The sequence below is a fragment of the Vespa velutina genome, chromosome 5 (genome assembly GCF_912470025.1).
Source record: "Vespa velutina chromosome 5, iVesVel2.1, whole genome shotgun sequence".
Classification (NCBI taxonomy): domain Eukaryota; kingdom Metazoa; phylum Arthropoda; class Insecta; order Hymenoptera; family Vespidae; genus Vespa; species Vespa velutina.
The window spans coordinates 963,912-985,629 of NC_062192.1; the positions used below are offsets into that span (position 1 = coordinate 963,912).

Consider the following 21,718-nt stretch of genomic DNA (forward strand, 5'->3'; position numbering starts at 1 on the left):
CAATCATAGTACATCTTCCTCGAGTGTAATAAAAATTATTCTTTTTCAATGCATCCAATAAAAAGAATTAGAAAATTTTAATTTTTCTGAAAAAGAGACTTCGTTTCAAATTACTTACTATCAATTTTTGTATTTTCTTTGATTATTATCAAGAAGTACTAAAATATACGACTTCTTTGAAATTTTAAACAAACTTATTCAAGTACCGTAAGTGATTAATATCGTTTCAATTATGTAAATTTTTAAATATTTTTTATACAATTTTTATGTGTATATTATATATATATATTTTTTAAGCATATAATTTTCGATAATATTTAGCATATATCGATATATATCGAAATTGAATAGTTCAATAATGCAGTTTTGCCAACTACGTTTGGACGTAAAAAGAAAAGTTGTCAGTTATATTTGAAGTATAGGAATGCATTCGAAAAATTTTATATTAGTTAAAAATGATAAAAACTTTTCTGTGATATTTGACGTAATTGTTGGATTAAAATAATAATTTTTTACATAGACGAATTTTTGTAATTATCTGATAAAACGTGAGAAGTTGATGAAATCAGATTATACTGGGACGTGTGTGTTGCTTAACATCTTGTACAAGTAGCTGATTTGGCATTTGTCAAAAGGTTAATATTAGTTAATTAAAATAAATATTATTGCTATAAAAAAATAATCCATTTTATTATGCTTTTGTTAATGCTAGAAGAATATATTTATTAGCGTGTTATATGCGGGTAGAATGTATACAAGAAGAAATATGATTTTAGAATCATTAATTCCAAACAATAACTTATGTGCTTGAAATGGTGAAAACAATAAATTCATATTACAATGTGCCTATTAATTTGTGTTTATCCCAATTCACTTTTGTATGAAAAGTTTCGAACATTAAGTGTCATAACTCTCTAACATATATTTATACTTATTTATAATCAAAAATTTTTTATTAAATATTTAACTTGAAATTTAAATATTTTCAATTATTAATAAATATTAACGATTACTTAGTTAATAAAAAGATAAATATTTCTATTTAAATCAATTTATAATTTTCAGATAAACAAATTATACCTTTAAATTATATATTGAAAAGGATGCCTCATATGGACTTATTGGCATATTAATTAAATATAAATTTTTATCAAAGAAATTTAACAAAACTATGTTATATACTTTATATTCTTTATCACAATGTTCAAATTGGAATCCTATATAACACCTATAATTCTTAGCTATGTTGCTAAATATGTTAAAAATTTTAAACCAGAACAATCACAGGTATGTTTTTTAAAGGGAAATTTATATTCTTTAAATAATTAACAAATTCTTTAAATAATGAAAATAGTATAACTAAAGGATCACATAAAAATAATCGTATATTTTAGTTATCCTTATGGGGTGGGGATGCATCTTTTCAAAATTTGGATTTACGATTAGAAGTATTAGAGGAACAATTGAATTTACCTTTCAAATTTGTTAGCGGTCATATACATGAATTAATGATCCATGTTCCATGGGTAAAAATTAATTCAGAACCAATAATAGTAACAATTAACACAATAGGTAAAATATTTATTATTATGTAAAACAAAGTGCTTTTCTTGAAATATTATTTGAATTTAAAAATTCAAATTATTTTTATTTTAGAATGTATTTTAAAGTTAAAAGATGAAAAAAATCCAGGAACTAAAATAAATAATTCCTTGCAAAATAAAAAAGAAATGTTTCAGTAAGTAATTCTATTATATTATTTTAATATTAATTTGAACAACACAATGATATACTTTCAACAGAGAACAAGCACCACCTGGATACATTAAAAGTATTATAACAAAAATTGTAAACAATATAACAATTCATTGTAACAATCTAATATTAAAATATGTAGAAGAGGACATTGTGCTGAGTGTAAATGTTAGGTTTTTAAGCGTCCAAACTGTTGATGATAAATGGAATCCTGCATTTACTGGTAATTCTCAGTTTAAAAGGATTCCAGTATCCATTGAATATTGTGGATATTGTCTTTAAAAGTATTTCATTTTTTAGTTAAAAATATTTATTTACAGATGTTAATACTTACGAAGTTATGCTCAGAAAAATTGTTACTATTCAAGATTTAACATTATGCTTAGATAAAATGGATGCTTCTGGAAAAATAGAAGTGTATCAGGTACTACAGATTTATTAAAATTTAATTTAATTATGTAAATATAAAAAAAAGTCACACTAATTATTTTAAATATAGGATCCTGTTTTATATCGATGTTCCTTGGCCATACGTTTAATTGTAAATTATCACAGTAATACTGCTAAAAGAGCATCCATTACACGTTTGGATCTTCACTGTCAAAAAATGGAATTCAGTGTGACCGAACAGCAAATACCAATGTTACTTAGATTAGCTTCATTATTAGTGGCTTTGCAAACAAAACAATTTCCAAATGTTAAAGAAAAATCAACAAATTCTGAGGATAAAGAAGAATTGGGCCAAGGTTTTGTCATCTTCATTGCAATACCAATTTTTTCTTTTTTTTACCTCTTATTACCATATTATTAACGGTCTTTTAACATTATACGTAATTGAAAATATTTTAGATGATATTAGTCAAATAATTGGAACAATTACTGAAGCAGCAAGCTGGGGTGGCTGGGCTTGGGATATAGTTTCAACAGTATTACCTGTTGATTGGATTTCATCTGGTTTTATTGATTGGGAAAACGACTGGTCTAGTCAACAACAAATGGCATATTCTGGACATACTATTCATTTAGGCATTTATATTGATGATACTATTTTAACTTTTAAGGTATATTCAATGATGAACTATTATTTGTATTTTACATCATTACGAATACATTAAATGGATTAACTTTTGTTTGTAGGTAGTTGAAAGTGTGAAAGAACAACTATTTTATAAATCCCGAAAGCTTAGATACAAATCATTTTTGTCATTACGATTGAATGGAGTTTTAGTGGATGTATTACTTCAAGGTATAGAAAAGACTAGTCTTCAAATTGGTCTGGCTAACATACGTCTTTATCCCAGAGGTAATTGTAGTTGTGGGTACCTTGAAGTTGTTGATGGTGCACAGGTATGTATGTTTTAAGATTTATATCATACGCATCATAATATTTTTCTAAGCTATAAATTAATTTTTCAGCCGCCACTATATGTTAAAGCAGGAAAAGTGAATACAAATTATTTAAAAGATTCTTTATTTGATAAAAATGCTTTAGAAAATAAAGGAAAGAAAAGGGACTATAAACAAGGGACTATAAAATATCATTTAATTGATGCTTCAGGTATTACAGATAATAATGATACAAATGAACTTTTAATAAATATTGAAATTCCTTTATTTTATTTTAGAGGAAAAATTAATGGAAAGAAGTCCAGCCTTTGTCATGGATTATGTTCATTATGTGCAACTCCCAGATGACATAACAACTGAAAAGTTAGCAGAGTTTGGTTCAAATTTTGAATATAGGTAAACAAATTCGAATTATATGAAATGTACAAAAAACATAATGAAGATTATGCAATGTTATTTTATACTTCTTTTGTTTATATATTGTAGTAACTTTCCTGAAGAAAAAATAATTAGATATATTATTGGAGATGTGACAGTCAGATTGTGTTCAGGGATCTTCCATCGTATAGACACAATAAAGCAAGCTGCTTCAAAATATGATTATACGCCATATATTATACCCAAACCTGGTAAGAATATATGCATTTAGCAATAAGAAAATTTTTGTTTTGAAATTTTTTTCATAAAAAAAAAAAAAAAAAAAAAAAAAATACAATATCTTTACAATGTAATATAACGGTTTAGATCCTTCTGCTGAAGAACTTCCTCCCGTTACACTAGAAGAATTTGAAGCTTTAAGAGAACATGTATCAATGATTAGAACTAGATTGATTATTGTAAATGCTTCTTTACAATTTCAATTGGCGGATCATTGTGTTACTGGATTGCCACGGCAGCGCAAAATAGTTGAAAATAGGGTAAGTATTAATATAAAAATTATGGATGAGTTTTTTTATAGTTCCAAATATTTAATGTAGTCATGACTCTTGCAGATTGTACCTTTACCACCAGCTTTCACAAATGATCCTATTGTAAGCATTGAATTTGATAAAGCAACTGCATACATGATTGAGCCCTTGTATCCCTTCAGACTTACTGCTTGTGCTTCTAAACAAACTGGATTATTACCAGTTATGTTTGAACAATGTCATCAAAATATTAGAATGCAGGTATTATTGAGTATATTTTTTCATTTATAAAATTATATAATCACATATCAATATTAAAATTTTTGTTTAGGTTGATGGAATAAAGAGTCAATTATATTTGACAACAAATTATCATATGCCGTTAATGATGCCATGCTCAATAAAATGTTCTATTAAAAAACTACTTTATCCACAATACTGGACACATCTAGATTTAATTTGTGAAACATATACGTTTCATACCGATAGTATTACAGTTATGGGGACTAAACCAAAATTGATGGTTGCCACTTCCATAATAACATCATTGTTTGATTCCATTGAAACAACAAATCCTCTTGTTTGTTCTTCTCTCTTAAATGATGCATGCCAAGAAAAAAGTATGTCCAGTCGCGTAATATAAATGTTAGTTTTAATTATTTGAAATGCATTTTGTATAAGAATTTTTTATTATATTATATGTAATATATAAGGTCTTTATAATATTATACAAGTATATAAATAAGAATTTTTTACAAACGGTTCTTTGATATGTTGCAGATCCCATATATCTAGAAGTACTATTGGAAAATATAAATTATAAAAAAATGTCAACATTTATAATGAATGTGAATGAATTAAGTGTAAATTCTCTTAAGGTTTTTACACTTAGCGGTATTCAACAAGCATTTATACTCTCAGGTCCAGAATCTGATGCTAACAGGTTATTATATAAATATAAATAACAATTAAAAGTATAAGTAAACATGAATTTTTTTATATATCACTTTTAAATTATGTATATATTATTTAGTGAAATGGAAAACAAACCTCTTTTTATGGCTGTAATACAATTTCCTAAAAAGACTTCAGTACAAACATATCCAACACTTATCTCAGTTCAAGTAGCACCATTAAGAGGTTCCTTGGATCCGCTCTTTTTGAAGTGGTTAGAATATAAAGTTACTTATTACGAATTGGCACCATTATGTATAATACGTCAAGACAGCCAATTATCCGCTGAGGGTACATCATCTGATACTAGTACACGAAAAAAAACTTTTCCAAGTTTGCATGAAAGTGTCCATAGTTCTTCTGATAAAGATAGAAAAAAATCTTCTAGAATAAGTGAAAAGCCAAAAACGCTTCAAAATGAGGAAATTCAAAAAAAAAATGAATCCAAAATTGACATAGAACAAAAGGTACAATTAATTATATTTATTTATTATATTTTATTATAATGATTTTATTAAATCCTAAATACAAAGATATTTTACTTTAATAGTGTAGATGAATAAGTTAATATTTATATATTCATTAGATATAATGCAATTATATTATTTGTTGCAAAATATATTACATTTACGCATAGACCATGATAGAACTTGCAGAAATCAGGAGTATTGGTCAGATTAGCCGAACTCTATTCATGGTGGTCTGGTCTTGTTTTAAGTGGATGTGTTGGTCATATTGTTATCTATATACCATCGACTACGATGAGCGGTATAGGAGCACATGGTAATAAGAAAATAAATCAATTGAACATGATAAAAATGACGTTTTTATAAATTAAATCATAACAGGTATAGAACAGGCTAAAAACAGAGCATTAGAAGAAGATCAACATCTACAGATATTAAGTTTAAAACTACCAAGTGTTTTGATTCATTCAAATAATATTAATTCTGAGCAATTATCACCTTATCTCAAAACATTCCCAGTAAAATTGCCTGTATGGATGTGGACATACCGTAAGTTTATTTAAGATGCTGAATATTTAATATAATAATGTGCTTATTTTTGTTCTATTATTCTAGACGCACAAAGTTTTCCTTGGACATTAAATCTTTCCGATTTTCATTGTTATACTTTACAAGGGGAAATGCAAAAAAATTTTATTAAGAAAATGTCATTGAATGCAACTGTAGCTCTTACTACTAAAACTACAACATCGCAAACAAATTCAAATATTCTTACTGCATTGAGTCTTTTTGTTCACATTGATAATTCAGCTATTATCATTTCCATTTCAGAAGAACAGGTAATGTAATATTTCTTAGAGTATATTTCAACATTTGTATCATTTTATTAGTGCTAATATATCAACATTTTCATGTATTATCAAATAACTATAATATATTATTTTCCTAGGTTGTGTTCATGAGTAGTATAATACAAAAAATTCTTAATATTTTGCTGATTACAAGCAATTCCAAAGAAAGTAATGCTGTTGTACCTCATATCATTAACGAGAATGCAGTTGTTTTTCCAACTATACCACAGACCCCTTCTACACCTACACAGATTATATATCCAGAAGACACAACTACAAATTCAACAATATCTACATCAAGAGATGATATTATTACAGGTAAGTTAGTTAACAAAATCTCTTTTTTTTTTTCTTTTCCTTAATTTAATATATAAAATAATTTCAGAGAAAGATAACGTGACTTTGACAGCATGGATTCAATGGACAATAACAAAAGTAGCCATTAAATTATATGTTATGGGACAAGAAATAAAACCTTCTTTAAAATTAGTCATGGAAATGGAAGACATTATTACCTCACTAGACTTACAACCGGTTTATTTAAAGTTAAAAAGTAAAATTACAACAGTTACAATATTTCATTATACAAGGTATATTATGTTGTATTGCATTCTTTTTCTTTTTTTTTTTTTAAATTGTGTTCTCTGCAAAGATCTATCTTTTTAGATTATATCTAAGAAAGTAAATTTTACTTCATTTATTTTTCTTTTTACTTTCCTTTCTTTTTTTTTTTTTCTCATAGAGCACCATATGCACAAAATTGGGACGTTGGAGAATATGTTGGTATAATTTTGTGTGGCAGAGAAGACAATTTAGAAAAGGGAGATGATTCTGGTTTCTTGAGTTTTACGCTTACGCGAGCACAATCGGGTAATGTTCATACTCGTTGGGGTACTTATAAACGCTACAAAAATAACAAGGTATGAATAAATACGAGATATTGAAATATTCGTAAAATGAATAATATTTTTATATTTTACAGAAAGATGTTATGACAGAAGCATTAATATCTACAAATGCATACATCTCTGAAATCGATATAAAAATACAAATGGTTGACATTATTTTACCTCTTAGTATACTTAGCAAATATGTGCAATTGGCAAAACCTCTTATTAATATAGATAAAAAAGATCTAAAAGTAGCAAAAAATGATCAACAAGAAATCATTACATCTATATTAGTAAAAATTACAAATATCAATAATGAGTTTTTACCATTGATACATTTAGAATTTAAAGGGCTTAGACTTATGATACCAGTATCAACACCTGCTAGATATCAATTACAACATGATTTATTAATTTTACAGGTAATGATAATTATATTTTATCTATTTATGCAGATTGAACTTTGAACAAATAATACAGTCTGATGATTAAAATTTCTTTTTTTTTTTTTTTTTTTACCTCAATAATATAGCTCGATGGTATTCGTATTACACCACATGCAGAAAATCCAATTTGTAGAACACCATTGCGTTCAGATATATATCAACATGCTGCACAAGCAAATATATTAAATATACCAGGTTCTGCAGTGGAAGATCGTCAATATGAAATTAATGTGAAGGGTATATGTGTATATAGTACTACATGGAAGAACTATCAAATGAGTATTAATAAGGTCTGATATAATATATAATGATATTTTTTTTTGTTTTTTCATCATTTAAATTAATAACATATTTTCAATGAAAGTATTATTTTCAGCGTATGTCCCAATCCTATCTTTATACAATGAATGAGAACCCTGCATTAGAATGGAACAAACTTGGAAATGGGAACAGTTTAGAACCACATTTTTCTACTTTTCCTGTTCTAGCTAAGTAAGTTTTAAAATAATTTAGCATTATAATAATATTAATATGTATATAAAAATTTTTCAAATTGATCTTGTATATACATATATGTATATACAAGATCATATATATATACCTATATAAATATACGTATATTTATATAGGTTCGATCTTTGCTTAATAATTGCTCCAACGATCAAATTGAAACCTGACACAATAGTTTGTGGAAGTGCTGTGGAAATAAATTGTATGACAGATATTGAAATAACAGTTAATCTAGATCAACTTAAATTAATTTCCATCTTATCTAACGAATGTAAGACATTATTATCAGGAGAAGCACAGGAGATCGAAATTACAGATGTCTCTAATGATAAAAGTGACAAAAATTCACCAATTTTAAAGCAAGTTGCTTGGATAAAAGACACGTCTGAAGAGCAAGAGATAGATGTTACAAAGGACAGCGGTGTAGACTTTGAAATGTCTAGTATAAATTCAACAATTGTTGTATGTAAAATTTATATTATTTTTAACATACAAATACAATAGAGTTTTAATGGTTTTTATTTGTAATAGGGAAAACCACCATTCTCAGAAGTATTAATGCTACCTCCATGTGAATTTCTAATTAATTGTGGAAAAATCACGTTCATACTTTATGAAACACAAAGGATACATATCAATTCGGAATATGAAGTAGTAAGTATTTCTACTTTCATATATTTTTCTAATATAATTAATTAGAAAAGTGTATTGAATTTTTTTTTTTTCCTCTTCTTTTTTATGTATCATAGGACATAAATGATGCAGATGAAGAAGATAATGGTAATTTAAAGCAACCTTTACTTTATCTAATGATCAATCAACCAAATCTTTATCTCTGGCAACAAAATTTATCACAAAAGATGCAAGTATGTTAGAGTTTAACATTAATTTAATATTTCAAGAAATACTTATCAAATTGTATACTCTCTCTCTCTCTCTCTCTTTTTTACGAGTATATATTTATTATTATTACATGCTATTGCAGATTTCTTGTTTTGATATGACAATAGCATTAGGTGCCAAAGATGCACAAGAGTTAAGTTCGATACCAACTGAAAAGGATTTTAATATTTTTATGATACAAACAAAAAGTGGCATACCACATCCAGATACTGGTATTCCACCATCATTTGTAATAATAAAATGTGAAAAATATCCTGGGAAAAACACTCATTTCTTTGTGGACATGGGTCGTCCTACAAAAATTCATTTTTCATTATCAAGACTAAATCTAATAAATGATATAAATAGTAAGGTATTATATGAAAGAAATATACTATTTTATATTAATATTTTATTGTAATTGTCACATAATAAATATATGTTCTTTATTTTTTTATTAGATTTCGTCATGTTTTATTGATGAAAATAATAGAAAATCATCCAGGAAAGATGTCGATGATAGGAAAGCTGTGCACGATAAATTGTCATTTAAAAACAAAAGAATCCATTTACCAGATTTAAATTTAAGTACAAAACAAATTGTACTTTCGTTAAAGACTAGCTCTGATTCAGAAATAATCCTCAGTTTAGCAACATTAAATGGAAATATTTCGACACTTTTAAGACCAGACAGAATATTTTCAAATATATCCGTCGATTCTTTTATTATATCTGCCATTCTTAATGGAAGTATAAAAGTATTGTTAAAACCATGGTGCTATAATGTAACAATATGTCTTCTCTGGGAGTCTTGGCAAGATATTGAAGCTGTTCCTCAAATACAAATACAAGCGGACAGTGACAGTATTTATCTGGATATTGGTCCAGATCAAATACAAATTATAAAGACTGTAATCGAAGATTGCCAATTACTTTTAAATAATTTTCAAACGTCTAACATAAAGGATAATAGCAATGAAATGCAAGTTGTTTTATCAACTGAACAGCATTATAAGGATGACTTGAAAGCTGGTGCATTCCAGTTTATAGATGGTACAGGAGATGAGTTACCTTTCCCATACCAGGTAAGAAATGTACATGGATTATTGATGATAAAATTTATTTATGATAAAATATTTTAATGTTTATAATATATGCAGGTCATATTTTTTACTTATCCTCAACAAGCAATGGCTTGGAGATATCCTCAGCCAAGAACTTTAACGAAAATACATGTTTCTCCTGTACCATTTGAAGTAAGAGTGAAATATTTAATATTATTTATAATAAATGTAATTCAAATTTACATATATTATTATATTTTATAGACATCAGACAATGAAGGATTTTATACTGATAGAGTGTCCTGTGCTTTACAATACTGGAGCGATAGCCACATGGCTTATCAACATTATGCTGATTTTTATTTATCAGAAACTGATACTTATCGATTGGATCTTCCCGAAAAAGCACCAGCACGTGTGGTAGCGTGTGTTTGGCGTGTAATATTAATAATGCCTATTAATAACTCAGTTTCAAAAACTCTTGTATCTGCTAGAGCATTGGCAGCCTGCTTACGCATTGATTCTTATTTTAACTCGTCGATAATACCTAATTTACAAGCAGCTTTAAACATTGGCATTATTCACGTGTCATTATACAATCATATAGAATCATCTACTTATGATTCTTTACTTCATCCATTACATAACTTTACAGTGAAGGGCACTATTCCAGAAATGCAATGTTTCATGTCAATAGAACATAAAGGTGCCATACTTGTTTTTAATAGATGGATGGATGGCGCAACGCTTATCGATATTAATGGTGTAATCAGTATTCATATATTGGATTATGGTTATTTAATTATGCAAGAAGTATTGGATCCATTAGATGGAAAATTTCAAATTTCTCTGTCAGATAAAACTGATATTATCGTAATGTGTAAGCCTTTTTCATTAAAACTGAGTCCAACAATAACTCACACTCTTTCTGTATCTTCTTATTTATGGTCCGCATCGTTAAATACAAAGGATAAAGGGGTCATTATATTAACGAGATATGTTATAGCTAATGATTGCAATATTCCAATTCGTTTTGGACAAAGCGGTACAGATGATAATGTATTATTAGAAACCAGAGAATGTAATTTTTATTCATGGAGACATATTGGCAATAATATGATACGAATATCGATAGAAGCAAATGCTTGGATGTGGAGTCGACCATTTTCAGTAAATAAAGATGGAATTTATTTGGTAGAATTTATTAATGCATTGGTCGACATGACTATATTTGTAAATATTACATCATTATCAGCTACGCAAAAACTTGTAACATTTAGCGGACAGCTCATAATTTCAAATCAATTAATGGACAATTTTGAAATGAAATTAGTTAAATACGAAGCTGAAACTAGTACTAAAGTGACTGTATCAAAAAATGCGTACATGTTGTTTGGAAAGAGTCAACCATCGACTATTGTCATTGAGAATAACAAAAAAATGGCAATGCGCTTACGTTTCACGAATATACCAAATTTATCATGGACAGGAGATATACCTCTTCAACCCAATGCTAAATTGAGCCAACCGTGGCTCGTGAAAGTGCCTTTACAAGAACGCGGTCAATTTTTTAGTATTTGGGTACGGATAATAACACAAACCGTTCAAGAAAAAATGAAAATACTTGCTGTATTGAGTCCACTTTACATGATACGATCGCATTTACCAGTACCAGCAAAAGTACAAATGGAAACACCATCGTTAAAAATGTTATCAAGCACGATAGTAAATGGACGTGGCGAACGCCAACAATTGTATTGCCCTGGTACATTTGAGCATTTCCATCAATTAACATTCCAATTAGAATCTGGAATTTGTGCGTCTAATCCGTATGTACCATTGTCATACAGTTCAGTGGATCAAAGAAAATTTTTTAGAAGACCCGAAATAGAAGATATAGATAATATTCTGAAAGAATTAGAAAGTCAAAAGGATGAGGCAGGATGGCCTTTTCAAGCGGATGATATAACAGAATGGATACCCGCGGAACAACCACAAACTCATGTTCAAGTTAAATATCAAGATGCTGGATTAGTATCGAGTACTCTTTTGTTGGAATTACAACCATGGTGCTTCATATTAAATTCTTTAGGATGTTATATCTCTCTTGTATCTGAAGATACCGAACTTTGTCAAGTTCCTCATTATGGAATCGTGACACCACCAAAATTAGAAGGCACTTTCCATTTAGGAGTTGGTATCGGTGATACGTATTATACTTCACAAGCTCTTCAATTAGCTAGACCTGATTGGAGTCAAAGTTTTTATATGCCTCGTATCGGAGGGCTCATTCCCGTCGAGGGCAACATCAAAACTATTGTTGATTGTGGATCTAGTGTGACTATAGTCAGTATTACTTCTAGCATGCACGAAGATATGCGTTTAGTGAGAGTAACGAGTAGTCACGTTATCGGTAATTTGACAAATCAGGAATTATGTATCGCTACGCTTGCAGTTGATGAATCATCAAAAGACTTAAAGTTACCTCACGATCTTACTCCTTACAGTCAAAATATTCGACCATCTGAAGATCAACATCAAGCTACACCTATTGTTCAATGGCACATGTTGTATGAAAATAGTAACATCGAATCCCTTGTATTATATATTTCTCTGAGTTTAGGGCACAGATGGTCTTGTCCAATTAAAATTGATCAGACCATGAGTCGTAAGTGTGTTGCTATTCCAAATGGCTCTACTACCATGTCAGTAGTATTAACGATTCAAGAAGACAAAGGTACATCGTATATTATGGTTCAAGTTGATAATCATCCTCAGTTATTGCTAGAGAATATGTGTCCTTATAAACTCTTATTGGGACAAGCCAATGAAAATGCAGATGGAATTGTATCAGATACATCACATTTTGCATGGATCTGTGAAGTGGAAACTGGTGCTGCATGTCATTATTCTCTTCCATGCATTGGTAACAGATTACCTGATACTTCTGTACCAACTACATGTAATATACTGTTATTATCTGCATTACCTAATAACGATGAAGCAATACAACGAAAGGAATTGCAATGGTCACGCGGCATTAGTCTCTCTGCATTAACAAATATTCCTATGGATCATTACGTTCGATTACCTTCTTATGGGGACGTTAAATTGATAATGCACAATCGTTGCTATACCACACATATTAATGTCGTTCCTATTTCACAAATAGAGGTATCTGCTAGGGATATTAGAAATCGATTAATGCATAAAGAACATAAAATGAATGAAATTGAAATAATTTCAAAGAATTTCAAAACTTCAACAGAAGATAATAAAGAATTAGTTAATATACAATATTCTAGTAGTTCAACATCAGCAACTAGTTTTTTCTCAGCACAAGAAGATGCTTCTGTAACAGATTCCTCTATTTCATCGCAAATCAACTTAAAACAATTAATTCCTCAAGAAAGTAATAATAAAAATCATAATAATTATAATCAATTGAAATTAATAAATGAAACTAATGCAACAACCAACAGGGAAGGTTCTGCAACTATATATTTTCATGGAATTACTATTATTATATTAAAAGATATTAATAAGAATGGTCAAAGAACTGAAGTTGCAAGTTTGTCCATGACAGATTTAATCGTAACATTACACGCGAAACCTACTTTTGTGAACCTTTGTATATGTATAGGAGATTTACAATTAGATAATCAAGTATTTGATCAAGGAGGTTTTGATTTTCCTGTGGTATTAATCAGTCAGAGTCCACTTATAACTAGAGGAACGACGTTTTATCCATCTAACTGTTTAATAAGTAATATGGAACAAATTAAAGAAAATTCCTTGATAACTGCTGATTATGTTTGCGAAATAAATGGTGATATAATAGGTATGAATAAAATATGTTACAGTTTATGTGAATATTATTAACTAAATATATTAATAACTTAAAGTGTTATAATCAAGATTATAATATATTATCTTCATCATTATCTTTTTAGTGTCAAAGGACTTACATTTAAAATTTGCACCTATTAGTGCTTATATCGAAGATACGTACATAAGTCATTTATTAGATTATGCAAATTCTATGGTACCACCACGGTTTAGTGCACCAACAAGCACATTAAAGAAGATTCAACCAGCATTGATATCAACAACTCTTTATGTATCAGATTATATTATGATCGATGCTAAAATATTGAGTGCACCATTAAGATTACAAAATTTTAGAATAGATCCAGTATCGATTTTACTCAGTGTACATACCTCTGTACGTTTATACGTGGCATTGGATCATTCACCGTTATATTTTAGCACTTTTGAAAGGAAAAATATTTTAACTACACCCTATAGGCTAGGGAATGCACTTACTATGCATTATTTATCTGGTGCTATATTTGGTGCAGGTAAATTTAAATTACTTAATAAATATTATTGATAAATTTAGATATTTAACAAAACATATGTCATAGGTTGGGTGGTTGGATCCTTAGAAATACTTGGATCTCCAGGAGGCTTAGCACAAGCACTTGGTTCAGGTCTTAGAGACTTCGTTTCTCTTCCATTTCAAGGTTTATTACAAGGACCTTGGGGTTTTATCGTTGGCATAACACATGGATCTGCTAGTTTAATGAAGCATATCACAGCAGGTGATAATAATTTAATCAATAATATATATATATATATATATATATTAATACATTAAAATATTTGTATTTTAATTTAATTGGATAATTATATTTATCCATATGTTTTTATAGGTACTGTTAATTCTGTGACAAAATTAGCATCTAGCGTTGCTCGAAATTTAGATAGATTAACGTTAGATGAAGAACATCTTCAACGTCAAGAAGAAGCCAGAAGAATGCGTCCACAGGGTATGGCTCAAGGACTTTATCAAGGATTAACTGGATTTGGTATGAGTATTCTTGGTATGTATTTCTTTTAAATAATATTTTATTAATATAATTTTAATATGTGCATATTCTCATATCATATACTTTCAGCTGCTGTTGCTGGATTGGCACATCATCCTTTACAACAGGTATGGTCAGGTGAAGCAACAACTAAAAGTTTAGTTACAGGTGTTGGACTTGGATTAGTTGGTGTAGTAACAAAACCTCTTAGTGGAGCTGCAGAATTAGTTGCTCTTACCGGACAAGGTTTATTACAAGGTGCAGGATGGAATCCTTTACCTCTGGTAAATTATTCTTTGCAGAATGTGAATTATTTCGTATAACGTTATAATGTATATGTTTAATTTATATCTAATAAATCTTTAACAGCCTCGACAACATCCAGTGGTTCAGTATAGCAGTGGTAATAATAACGCATCTATTCGATATGCATGGCGTTTACTACCCCTGTTAGAAAACACTCGTGACAATATTCTGCATGTAGCGAATGCAGATTATGTTTTACAACAAGGAAATAATCGTGCTGTAACTTTAGTTCTCACGCGGCAAGCATTATTACTTGTTAATATAGCTGAAGATAGCGTGGAAAAGATATTGCCTTTAAAAGAATTAACCAGTATTGATCATTCTTCAGAATCAACAATGCTTTGTTTATATTGTCCACCGACAATACCACAAATTAATAGGACTTTATCGCCCACTGAACATGAGGTATAATGATAATCTATGAATAATTTGTAATTGTTCCTATAAATAGATATAAATGGAAATATTCTTTTCAGATGGATCAAGAAATGAGAGCAAGAGTTGCAGAATACGTACGTACAAGCAGCACTGGCTTAGCTAGTTTATCTACAAATAGTGATGGACAATCTGACATTTTAGAAACACCAACAACAAACTCTGATCATATACTTACTTTTTATGTTAGTCCCGAAACACGTAATTATTTAGTATCACTTTTTAATATTGCTAAACGACAAAGTCAAGGTAGTGGATTTACTGTGTTATAAATTATCGAAAATTGATAAAACTAATTTCAAAAAAATATTGTCAATCGTAAAAGTTTAATATCGAACGTTTTTTATTATAAAAATAGAAAAATTTATATATTAATACAACAAAGATATCTCTGAACTATTATAAAACGATTCGTACAATATATTTTGCAATATATAAAATATAATTCGTAGAAAAATCTTTTGTATAAAATATAAATGCACAATTCCTTTTCTTTTTTCTTTTATTACTTATTTGTTTAAACAAAATATTGTGATGGATATATTTATGAATATATACAAATATATATGTATGCTAAAAAACATAAATGTATAAAATTATGTGGTAACCGAACAATATTATATCACATAATTTATTAAAATATTTATTATACATTTTGTATATTTTATAAAATGTACAGTGATCAGGTTTAATTCCAAAATTAATAAAAATTCATTAAATAGATCTACTAATAAATTTTTATGATTGTAAGCATCATATAATATTTTTTAATGTTTTTAATAATTTATACTTATATAAATTGTTAAATTGTATTTATATGTTTATTTAATTAAGGAACATAAGAAACTGCATTAGTTTCATTTAAAACAAAATAATAAGTTATATAAACTGCTTTAATTTTACTATACCTTACTTACTTTTGCTTAATCATGTATACGTTCTACAGCATTTCTTGTATAAATTAAACCACATAATTGACATTGATTCTTTTCAGCTGTTGTTAGTATTCTTCTACATACTACATGATTACATGGTAATTTATAAAGTATACCATTTGTACAACAATTACAATTATTTACAGTTGTAGTATAAAGTTTAAGATTTTTTGGTGTACTAAAACGTTTAAGAGATGACAATGCAACTTGAATATCAGCATCAATATCACTATCTACATTATGCTGATGAATTTGTTTATCAATACTTTTTTCTATATCATTATCACAGTTTATGGAAGAATCCAAGTTGGATGTCTTTAATTTTTTGACATAAGGAACAATCTTGGAATGAATTGGAGTCATAGGTAATTTATGACGTTGACTTTTTCTTTGAACTGTATTATTTAATACCAAGGGAATTTTCACTTGTGAATCGTTAGTACTTTTTCTGGTTGAATCCTTCATCAGTGAGGTAGATTCTTTTGAATTTCTATTATTTTGACATGCTATGAGATATTGACACGGGGTGTTATGATTTATTGATTTATTACCCAGTACTCGCGGTAATCTTTTAATTTCATCTTTAGTTGAGTTTTCCAGGAGAAATTTATCTATTCTTATTTTTAATGTAGTTGCCATTATAGGTTTACGATTTTCATTAAACGGAAGTCCAGTAAATGGATCCGATATAGACCTACCCCACAAAGCTTCACTTTCTTCATGTTTCTCTAATGTCGTTTGATCGATAGTTTTACCACTGGGCAATAGAATGGGTTGAGTCATGATTTCACATGTAATTGCATCTAAAAAACTATCTGGTATTTCCAGTGCAATTTTTGCATTGTTTCTATTACAAATATAAAACAATTTAATAATTTTTACCGTATAAAAAAAAAAAAAAAATGTAAATTTTACAAATTAATATACATACGTATTGTTCTTTACATCAGCATTCTTGACATTAATAGTAGAAATATTAGATTGATGATTTATTGCGGGCAAACAAGGCACAGATGTTTGAGAAGCTGACCATAAAGCATCTATACTTGATATAATATCTTTGCTGGATTTTGATGACACCGATCCCCATACTTCAATTTTACCTAGCGCTGGTACTGAATTTTGTGTTTTAAATATACATATTCGTAAGCTTTTAGTTTGAGATATTATATTGCGAGCTGATCCTTTAATATAACGTTGCAAAAAGTTTGGTGCTATTGAAATATTAGCAGGATTTACATTTGCTGCATAAAATAATACTCCAGTATTGTTTTCACTTAAACATCCACTTGATAATAAAGTATATGACATGGTATTATTATTAACTGTCTTTGCATAAATTTGAAAACCAGATGATTTCTGTGAACCAACAGATGGCCAAATACAAATATGATGAATCTGTATATTGCAAAGGAACGTAAAGTCAATTTGTACTGGTGGTTTTATACAAGAATAAGCTAAGAAGCCATTACAAGGATCTTGTATAAGATTAGTCACATCATATCCTTCTGTACTAATGGTATCACAAGTAACAGTTGGTTGTAAACAAGGTGCACAAAAATTCATGAGTACATCTTTTTTATTTTTTAAGACAGCTTGCAACATGATCTTTTAAAAATTAGAATTTTTTTAAAAAATGAACACTATGACACGTAAACACTGTATCTTTTTTTTTTTTTTTTTTAATCCATTAATTTCTCTTTTAGACGCAATAAAGTTTAATAAAGTTCTTAACACAGAATATCTTAAAACACATCTATTTACGATGTAAATAATGCTATTTGAAGTATTTCAAGAACTTCAATATATTACAACTATTCGTTTTTAACCAATCGAAGTGTTGACTTTGAGCGACATCTTTAATGTAACAGGTTTACGACCAATCAGCAAAACGTATACGTCTAATAGGGGGAAGTTGTATATCTTTCTTTCGTTTCTATTGGAAGAAAGAATTGATATTCTAATGAACTGAATCAATTGATTATCCAATAGTAATTGCAGATTAAAACGAGAGTCAGCATTTAATGATTGGTTAATTTATATTTTTCATACGAACGGTGAATTGCAATAAACCATTAATAAATAATATATTCAATTTTCTAATTTTTTTTTTTTGTAGTGAAAATTTCATATTGATATTATTTGCGACAGTGTATTGTATTTAAATAAGTATAGTTTATAGGTTATGGAAAATTTTTATTTAGTTTTGGTTTTATAATTTGTTTCTGGAATTCCAGGGACGAATATAACCTCTATTATAATATGACGTTCGCTTGTAAAGTACGTGGTTGTTTATCAGATCAAAATACGAAAATCGACGGTCGAGAAATATCATTATTTGCTTTTCCAGAAGATGACACGTACGTAACTTCATTATTTTTTATCTTTACATTTTAATAGAATAATTATATTATATATTTTTATAATTTAATTGGCATATCTTGCATTATAATATATTTATTATGTTCTTCTTATATATAAAATATATTTATAATATATTTTTTAATTGTTAGAATTTATTTATTTTAATGTTTCTAGGAGACGTCAGCAATGGATCAAAAACTGTAGATTAGTTCTTAATTCCTGCGATGGAAATGATTCTTTATATGTTTGTGAATTACATTTTGAAAAAAATTATTTTACCGCATCCAATGAATTGAAAACAAATGCAATACCAACTATTTTTCGCAATGGTGAAGGTAATTATTTTATTTTTTCACTTAGGTCATTAATAATCAAATCCATCTTCACAAATCGATTATCTTCAAGATTTGCAAAGAAAACGAAAAGCTGAAAATAATGAACAAGTGGAATCTTCAAAGATCTTACCATCGAAGCAAAAAAATGTAGATGATGATTCTCATAGCTTGGTAACACCTCCACAAAGCCCATTTACACAATTAGGAGAACATGTAAGTAGAGTTTAATTGGCTATTTTATTTTAAATATTTGATATCTCCAGAATTTTCTTCATTTAAATTTTTCTATGGATTATAACAGATTGAAGAATCGAGTTTAGAAAATAAAACTAATGCATTCAAGGAACCAGTAAATGGTACTGATCCAACTACATCCACGCCATATAAAGAAATGGATATTGGAAAAAATATATATCGTTTAACAATACAGATAGAAAAAATACACGCAGAGCCAGATTCAGACACTAAGGAGCCAGTAATATTATCTAATCAGGAAGTAGAAGATTTTGCTATTTCGAATAATGAGATGCTAATATTCAAGGATGAACCAGAAATGAACGATGAACCTCCCGCCGAAAAAATGGTAAAAATTAGTAAAGTAAAAAAACCACCATGTATCAAAGGAGGATGCAAATTAAAAAAGGCCATGTATGGAACGAAACCGGCATTCCAATGCGAGGAATGTAACAAATATTATGTTATGAAGAAATGTAACGCGCAAATAGAGAAAACCAATGTTTGTTCCGTATGTCAGAAGTCTTTTGCATCGCCGCAATCACTGTACCTTCATGTTAAAAAACATTTTGTTTGTGATATGTGCCTGACCGAATGCAGTTCGCGAATGTCATTTGATAAACATGCTAAGTCACATGTAAGCACTGATCCTTTATTTCCTTACAAATGTCACAGATGTTTTGAAATATTTGATACCAAAGACGAAATAAGGAATCATTACGTTCTTATGCATCCTTCGATAAAACTCGAAGGTATTGGCAGAGCAAAAGTATCGCCTGTAACGGTTCAAGTACCTCAACAAGAATATTTATGTCCAACATGTAATATTACTTTTAGAAACGAGCATGCATATAGGTAAAGATTCATGGACTTTGATTTTAAATATTTTTAACAGAATGTGATATCCTATTTTATTCAATATTAATTGTATTCATTTATTATTTTACAGAAATCATGTTAATTGTCATACACAAAAAGAAGGAATACGTTGCAACATAGCTGAGCCAAGTAATATAATATCTGTACCAACACCATTAACTGGCGGTCAAATAGGTATTTTGCGAGCAGTGACGTTCAGTTGTAGAGTATGTTCTAAAGAATTTGATAACGTTGCTGAAGTCGATCAACATACGAGAACTCATTTGGAGAATGCGGAAGAACATAAGTGTAATATTTGCAAGAAAATGTTTAAGACTAGTGCGCAACTAAATGAACACTTGAAGCACCATCTATCGCGTGCACATCCATGTCCCATATGCCCTAAAGCATTTATCAATAGAACTACTTTGAAAATACATTTGAAAACGCATGGTGATTCATAATTTATATCGACTATTTGTGTTTTTTTTTTCTCCCTGAAATACTAAAGCTAAAGGAACTCTAATTCAAATAAATCTACCGTAAACTGCTGCGATAGAATTTATCAATTTTAAAGCTGTCTGTACAGTAATATCACAATTGTAGGTATATTTTAATCATATGTTCATATAAGCCATTAAATATTGTGTACAAAGTTTTTTAATTGTTGAATCGATTTTACAAATATGATTATATATATATATGTATGTATGCATACATATATTTACATGATGATTATATATATATATATATATATAAACACACACACATACACACACACACACACACACACATACGTACATACTATGTAAATATAAAATTGTAGGTAATGGTTTCAACGGATAGATACTGTAAATTTTATTTGCACATCTGATAAAAAATTAAACTATTTAATTAAATTTTGTTTATTTCAAAAACAAGTCAATTGAATCGAGATGCAATATGTATGATCTCTATTTTATTGCTTTTGATTATACGTTAGATCATATTTATTCATAAGAATTGGTATATATATATATATATATATATATATATATACATATATATATATAAATATATATTTCAATGAAATAGAAAAATTTGGGAGTTTATAAAATGGACGAGATAAATTCAAAACAATATTGTTATTGTAATAATAAATGTTTGCACTTTTTTCACAAGAATACGTGAATGATGTATATAGAAGAAATCTGAAAGATCATTAAAATGATCCTTGGAAAGATCTATATCTTAGTCTCAATGAAATGTTCAAACTTGTAGTAGAGTTAGAATAGAGTAGAGGAGAGAAAAGAAGAGAATTTGCGAT

At 28.4% G+C, this 21,718-nt stretch overlaps 3 protein-coding genes across 6 annotated transcripts; 2 read left to right on the top strand and 1 right to left on the bottom strand.

The window, feature by feature from the left end:
* The first annotated feature begins 376 nt into the window (after window positions 1-376).
* LOC124949173 (vacuolar protein sorting-associated protein 13B) lies at window positions 377-16,323 on the top strand. Of its 3 annotated transcripts, none has more exons than XM_047493834.1 (39): window positions 377-635; window positions 1,066-1,287; window positions 1,395-1,572; window positions 1,657-1,738; window positions 1,803-1,978; window positions 2,076-2,179; window positions 2,255-2,501; window positions 2,605-2,816; window positions 2,893-3,102; window positions 3,172-3,313; window positions 3,381-3,498; window positions 3,589-3,731; window positions 3,847-4,019; window positions 4,095-4,271; window positions 4,342-4,630; window positions 4,791-4,953; window positions 5,044-5,431; window positions 5,612-5,747; window positions 5,813-5,980; window positions 6,047-6,270; window positions 6,381-6,600; window positions 6,668-6,872; window positions 7,025-7,202; window positions 7,265-7,594; window positions 7,705-7,908; window positions 7,995-8,110; window positions 8,248-8,590; window positions 8,660-8,782; window positions 8,878-8,994; window positions 9,114-9,383; window positions 9,472-10,095; window positions 10,171-10,266; window positions 10,339-13,915; window positions 14,028-14,435; window positions 14,502-14,678; window positions 14,790-14,960; window positions 15,036-15,229; window positions 15,315-15,656; window positions 15,728-16,323. In XM_047493834.1, the coding sequence occupies exons 2-39, from the start codon at window positions 1,201-1,203 to the stop codon at window positions 15,956-15,958; spliced, it is 11,343 nt and encodes a 3,780-aa protein (XP_047349790.1). In that variant the 5' UTR covers window positions 377-635; window positions 1,066-1,200; the 3' UTR covers window positions 15,959-16,323. The 3 variants fall into 3 exon arrangements, with proteins under 3 accessions (XP_047349790.1, XP_047349792.1, XP_047349793.1); XM_047493836.1 differs by having other exon boundaries at window positions 5,621-5,747; XM_047493837.1 differs by lacking the exons at window positions 15,315-15,656; window positions 15,728-16,323 and having other exon boundaries at window positions 15,074-15,223.
* An 82-nt stretch (window positions 16,324-16,405) lies between these two features.
* On the bottom strand, window positions 16,406-18,464 carry LOC124949241 (RING finger protein 37). The gene is made up of 2 exons (XM_047493999.1): window positions 17,553-18,464; window positions 16,406-17,468 (listed from the first exon to the last, which is right to left on the bottom strand). Exons 1-2 carry the CDS (start codon window positions 18,224-18,226, stop codon window positions 16,610-16,612), a joined length of 1,533 nt encoding a protein of 510 aa, XP_047349955.1. The 5' UTR covers window positions 18,227-18,464; the 3' UTR covers window positions 16,406-16,609.
* A 99-nt stretch (window positions 18,465-18,563) lies between these two features.
* Window positions 18,564-21,204, top strand: LOC124949240 (zinc finger protein 717-like). 2 transcript variants are annotated; one of them, XM_047493997.1, is made up of 6 exons: window positions 18,564-18,678; window positions 18,859-18,981; window positions 19,160-19,320; window positions 19,391-19,533; window positions 19,622-20,409; window positions 20,504-21,204. In XM_047493997.1, the coding sequence occupies exons 2-6, from the start codon at window positions 18,884-18,886 to the stop codon at window positions 20,874-20,876; spliced, it is 1,563 nt and encodes a 520-aa protein (XP_047349953.1). In that variant the 5' UTR covers window positions 18,564-18,678; window positions 18,859-18,883; the 3' UTR covers window positions 20,877-21,204. The 2 variants fall into 2 exon arrangements, with proteins under 2 accessions (XP_047349953.1, XP_047349954.1); XM_047493998.1 differs by having other exon boundaries at window positions 18,629-18,652.
* The last annotated feature ends 514 nt before the right edge of the window (window positions 21,205-21,718 follow it).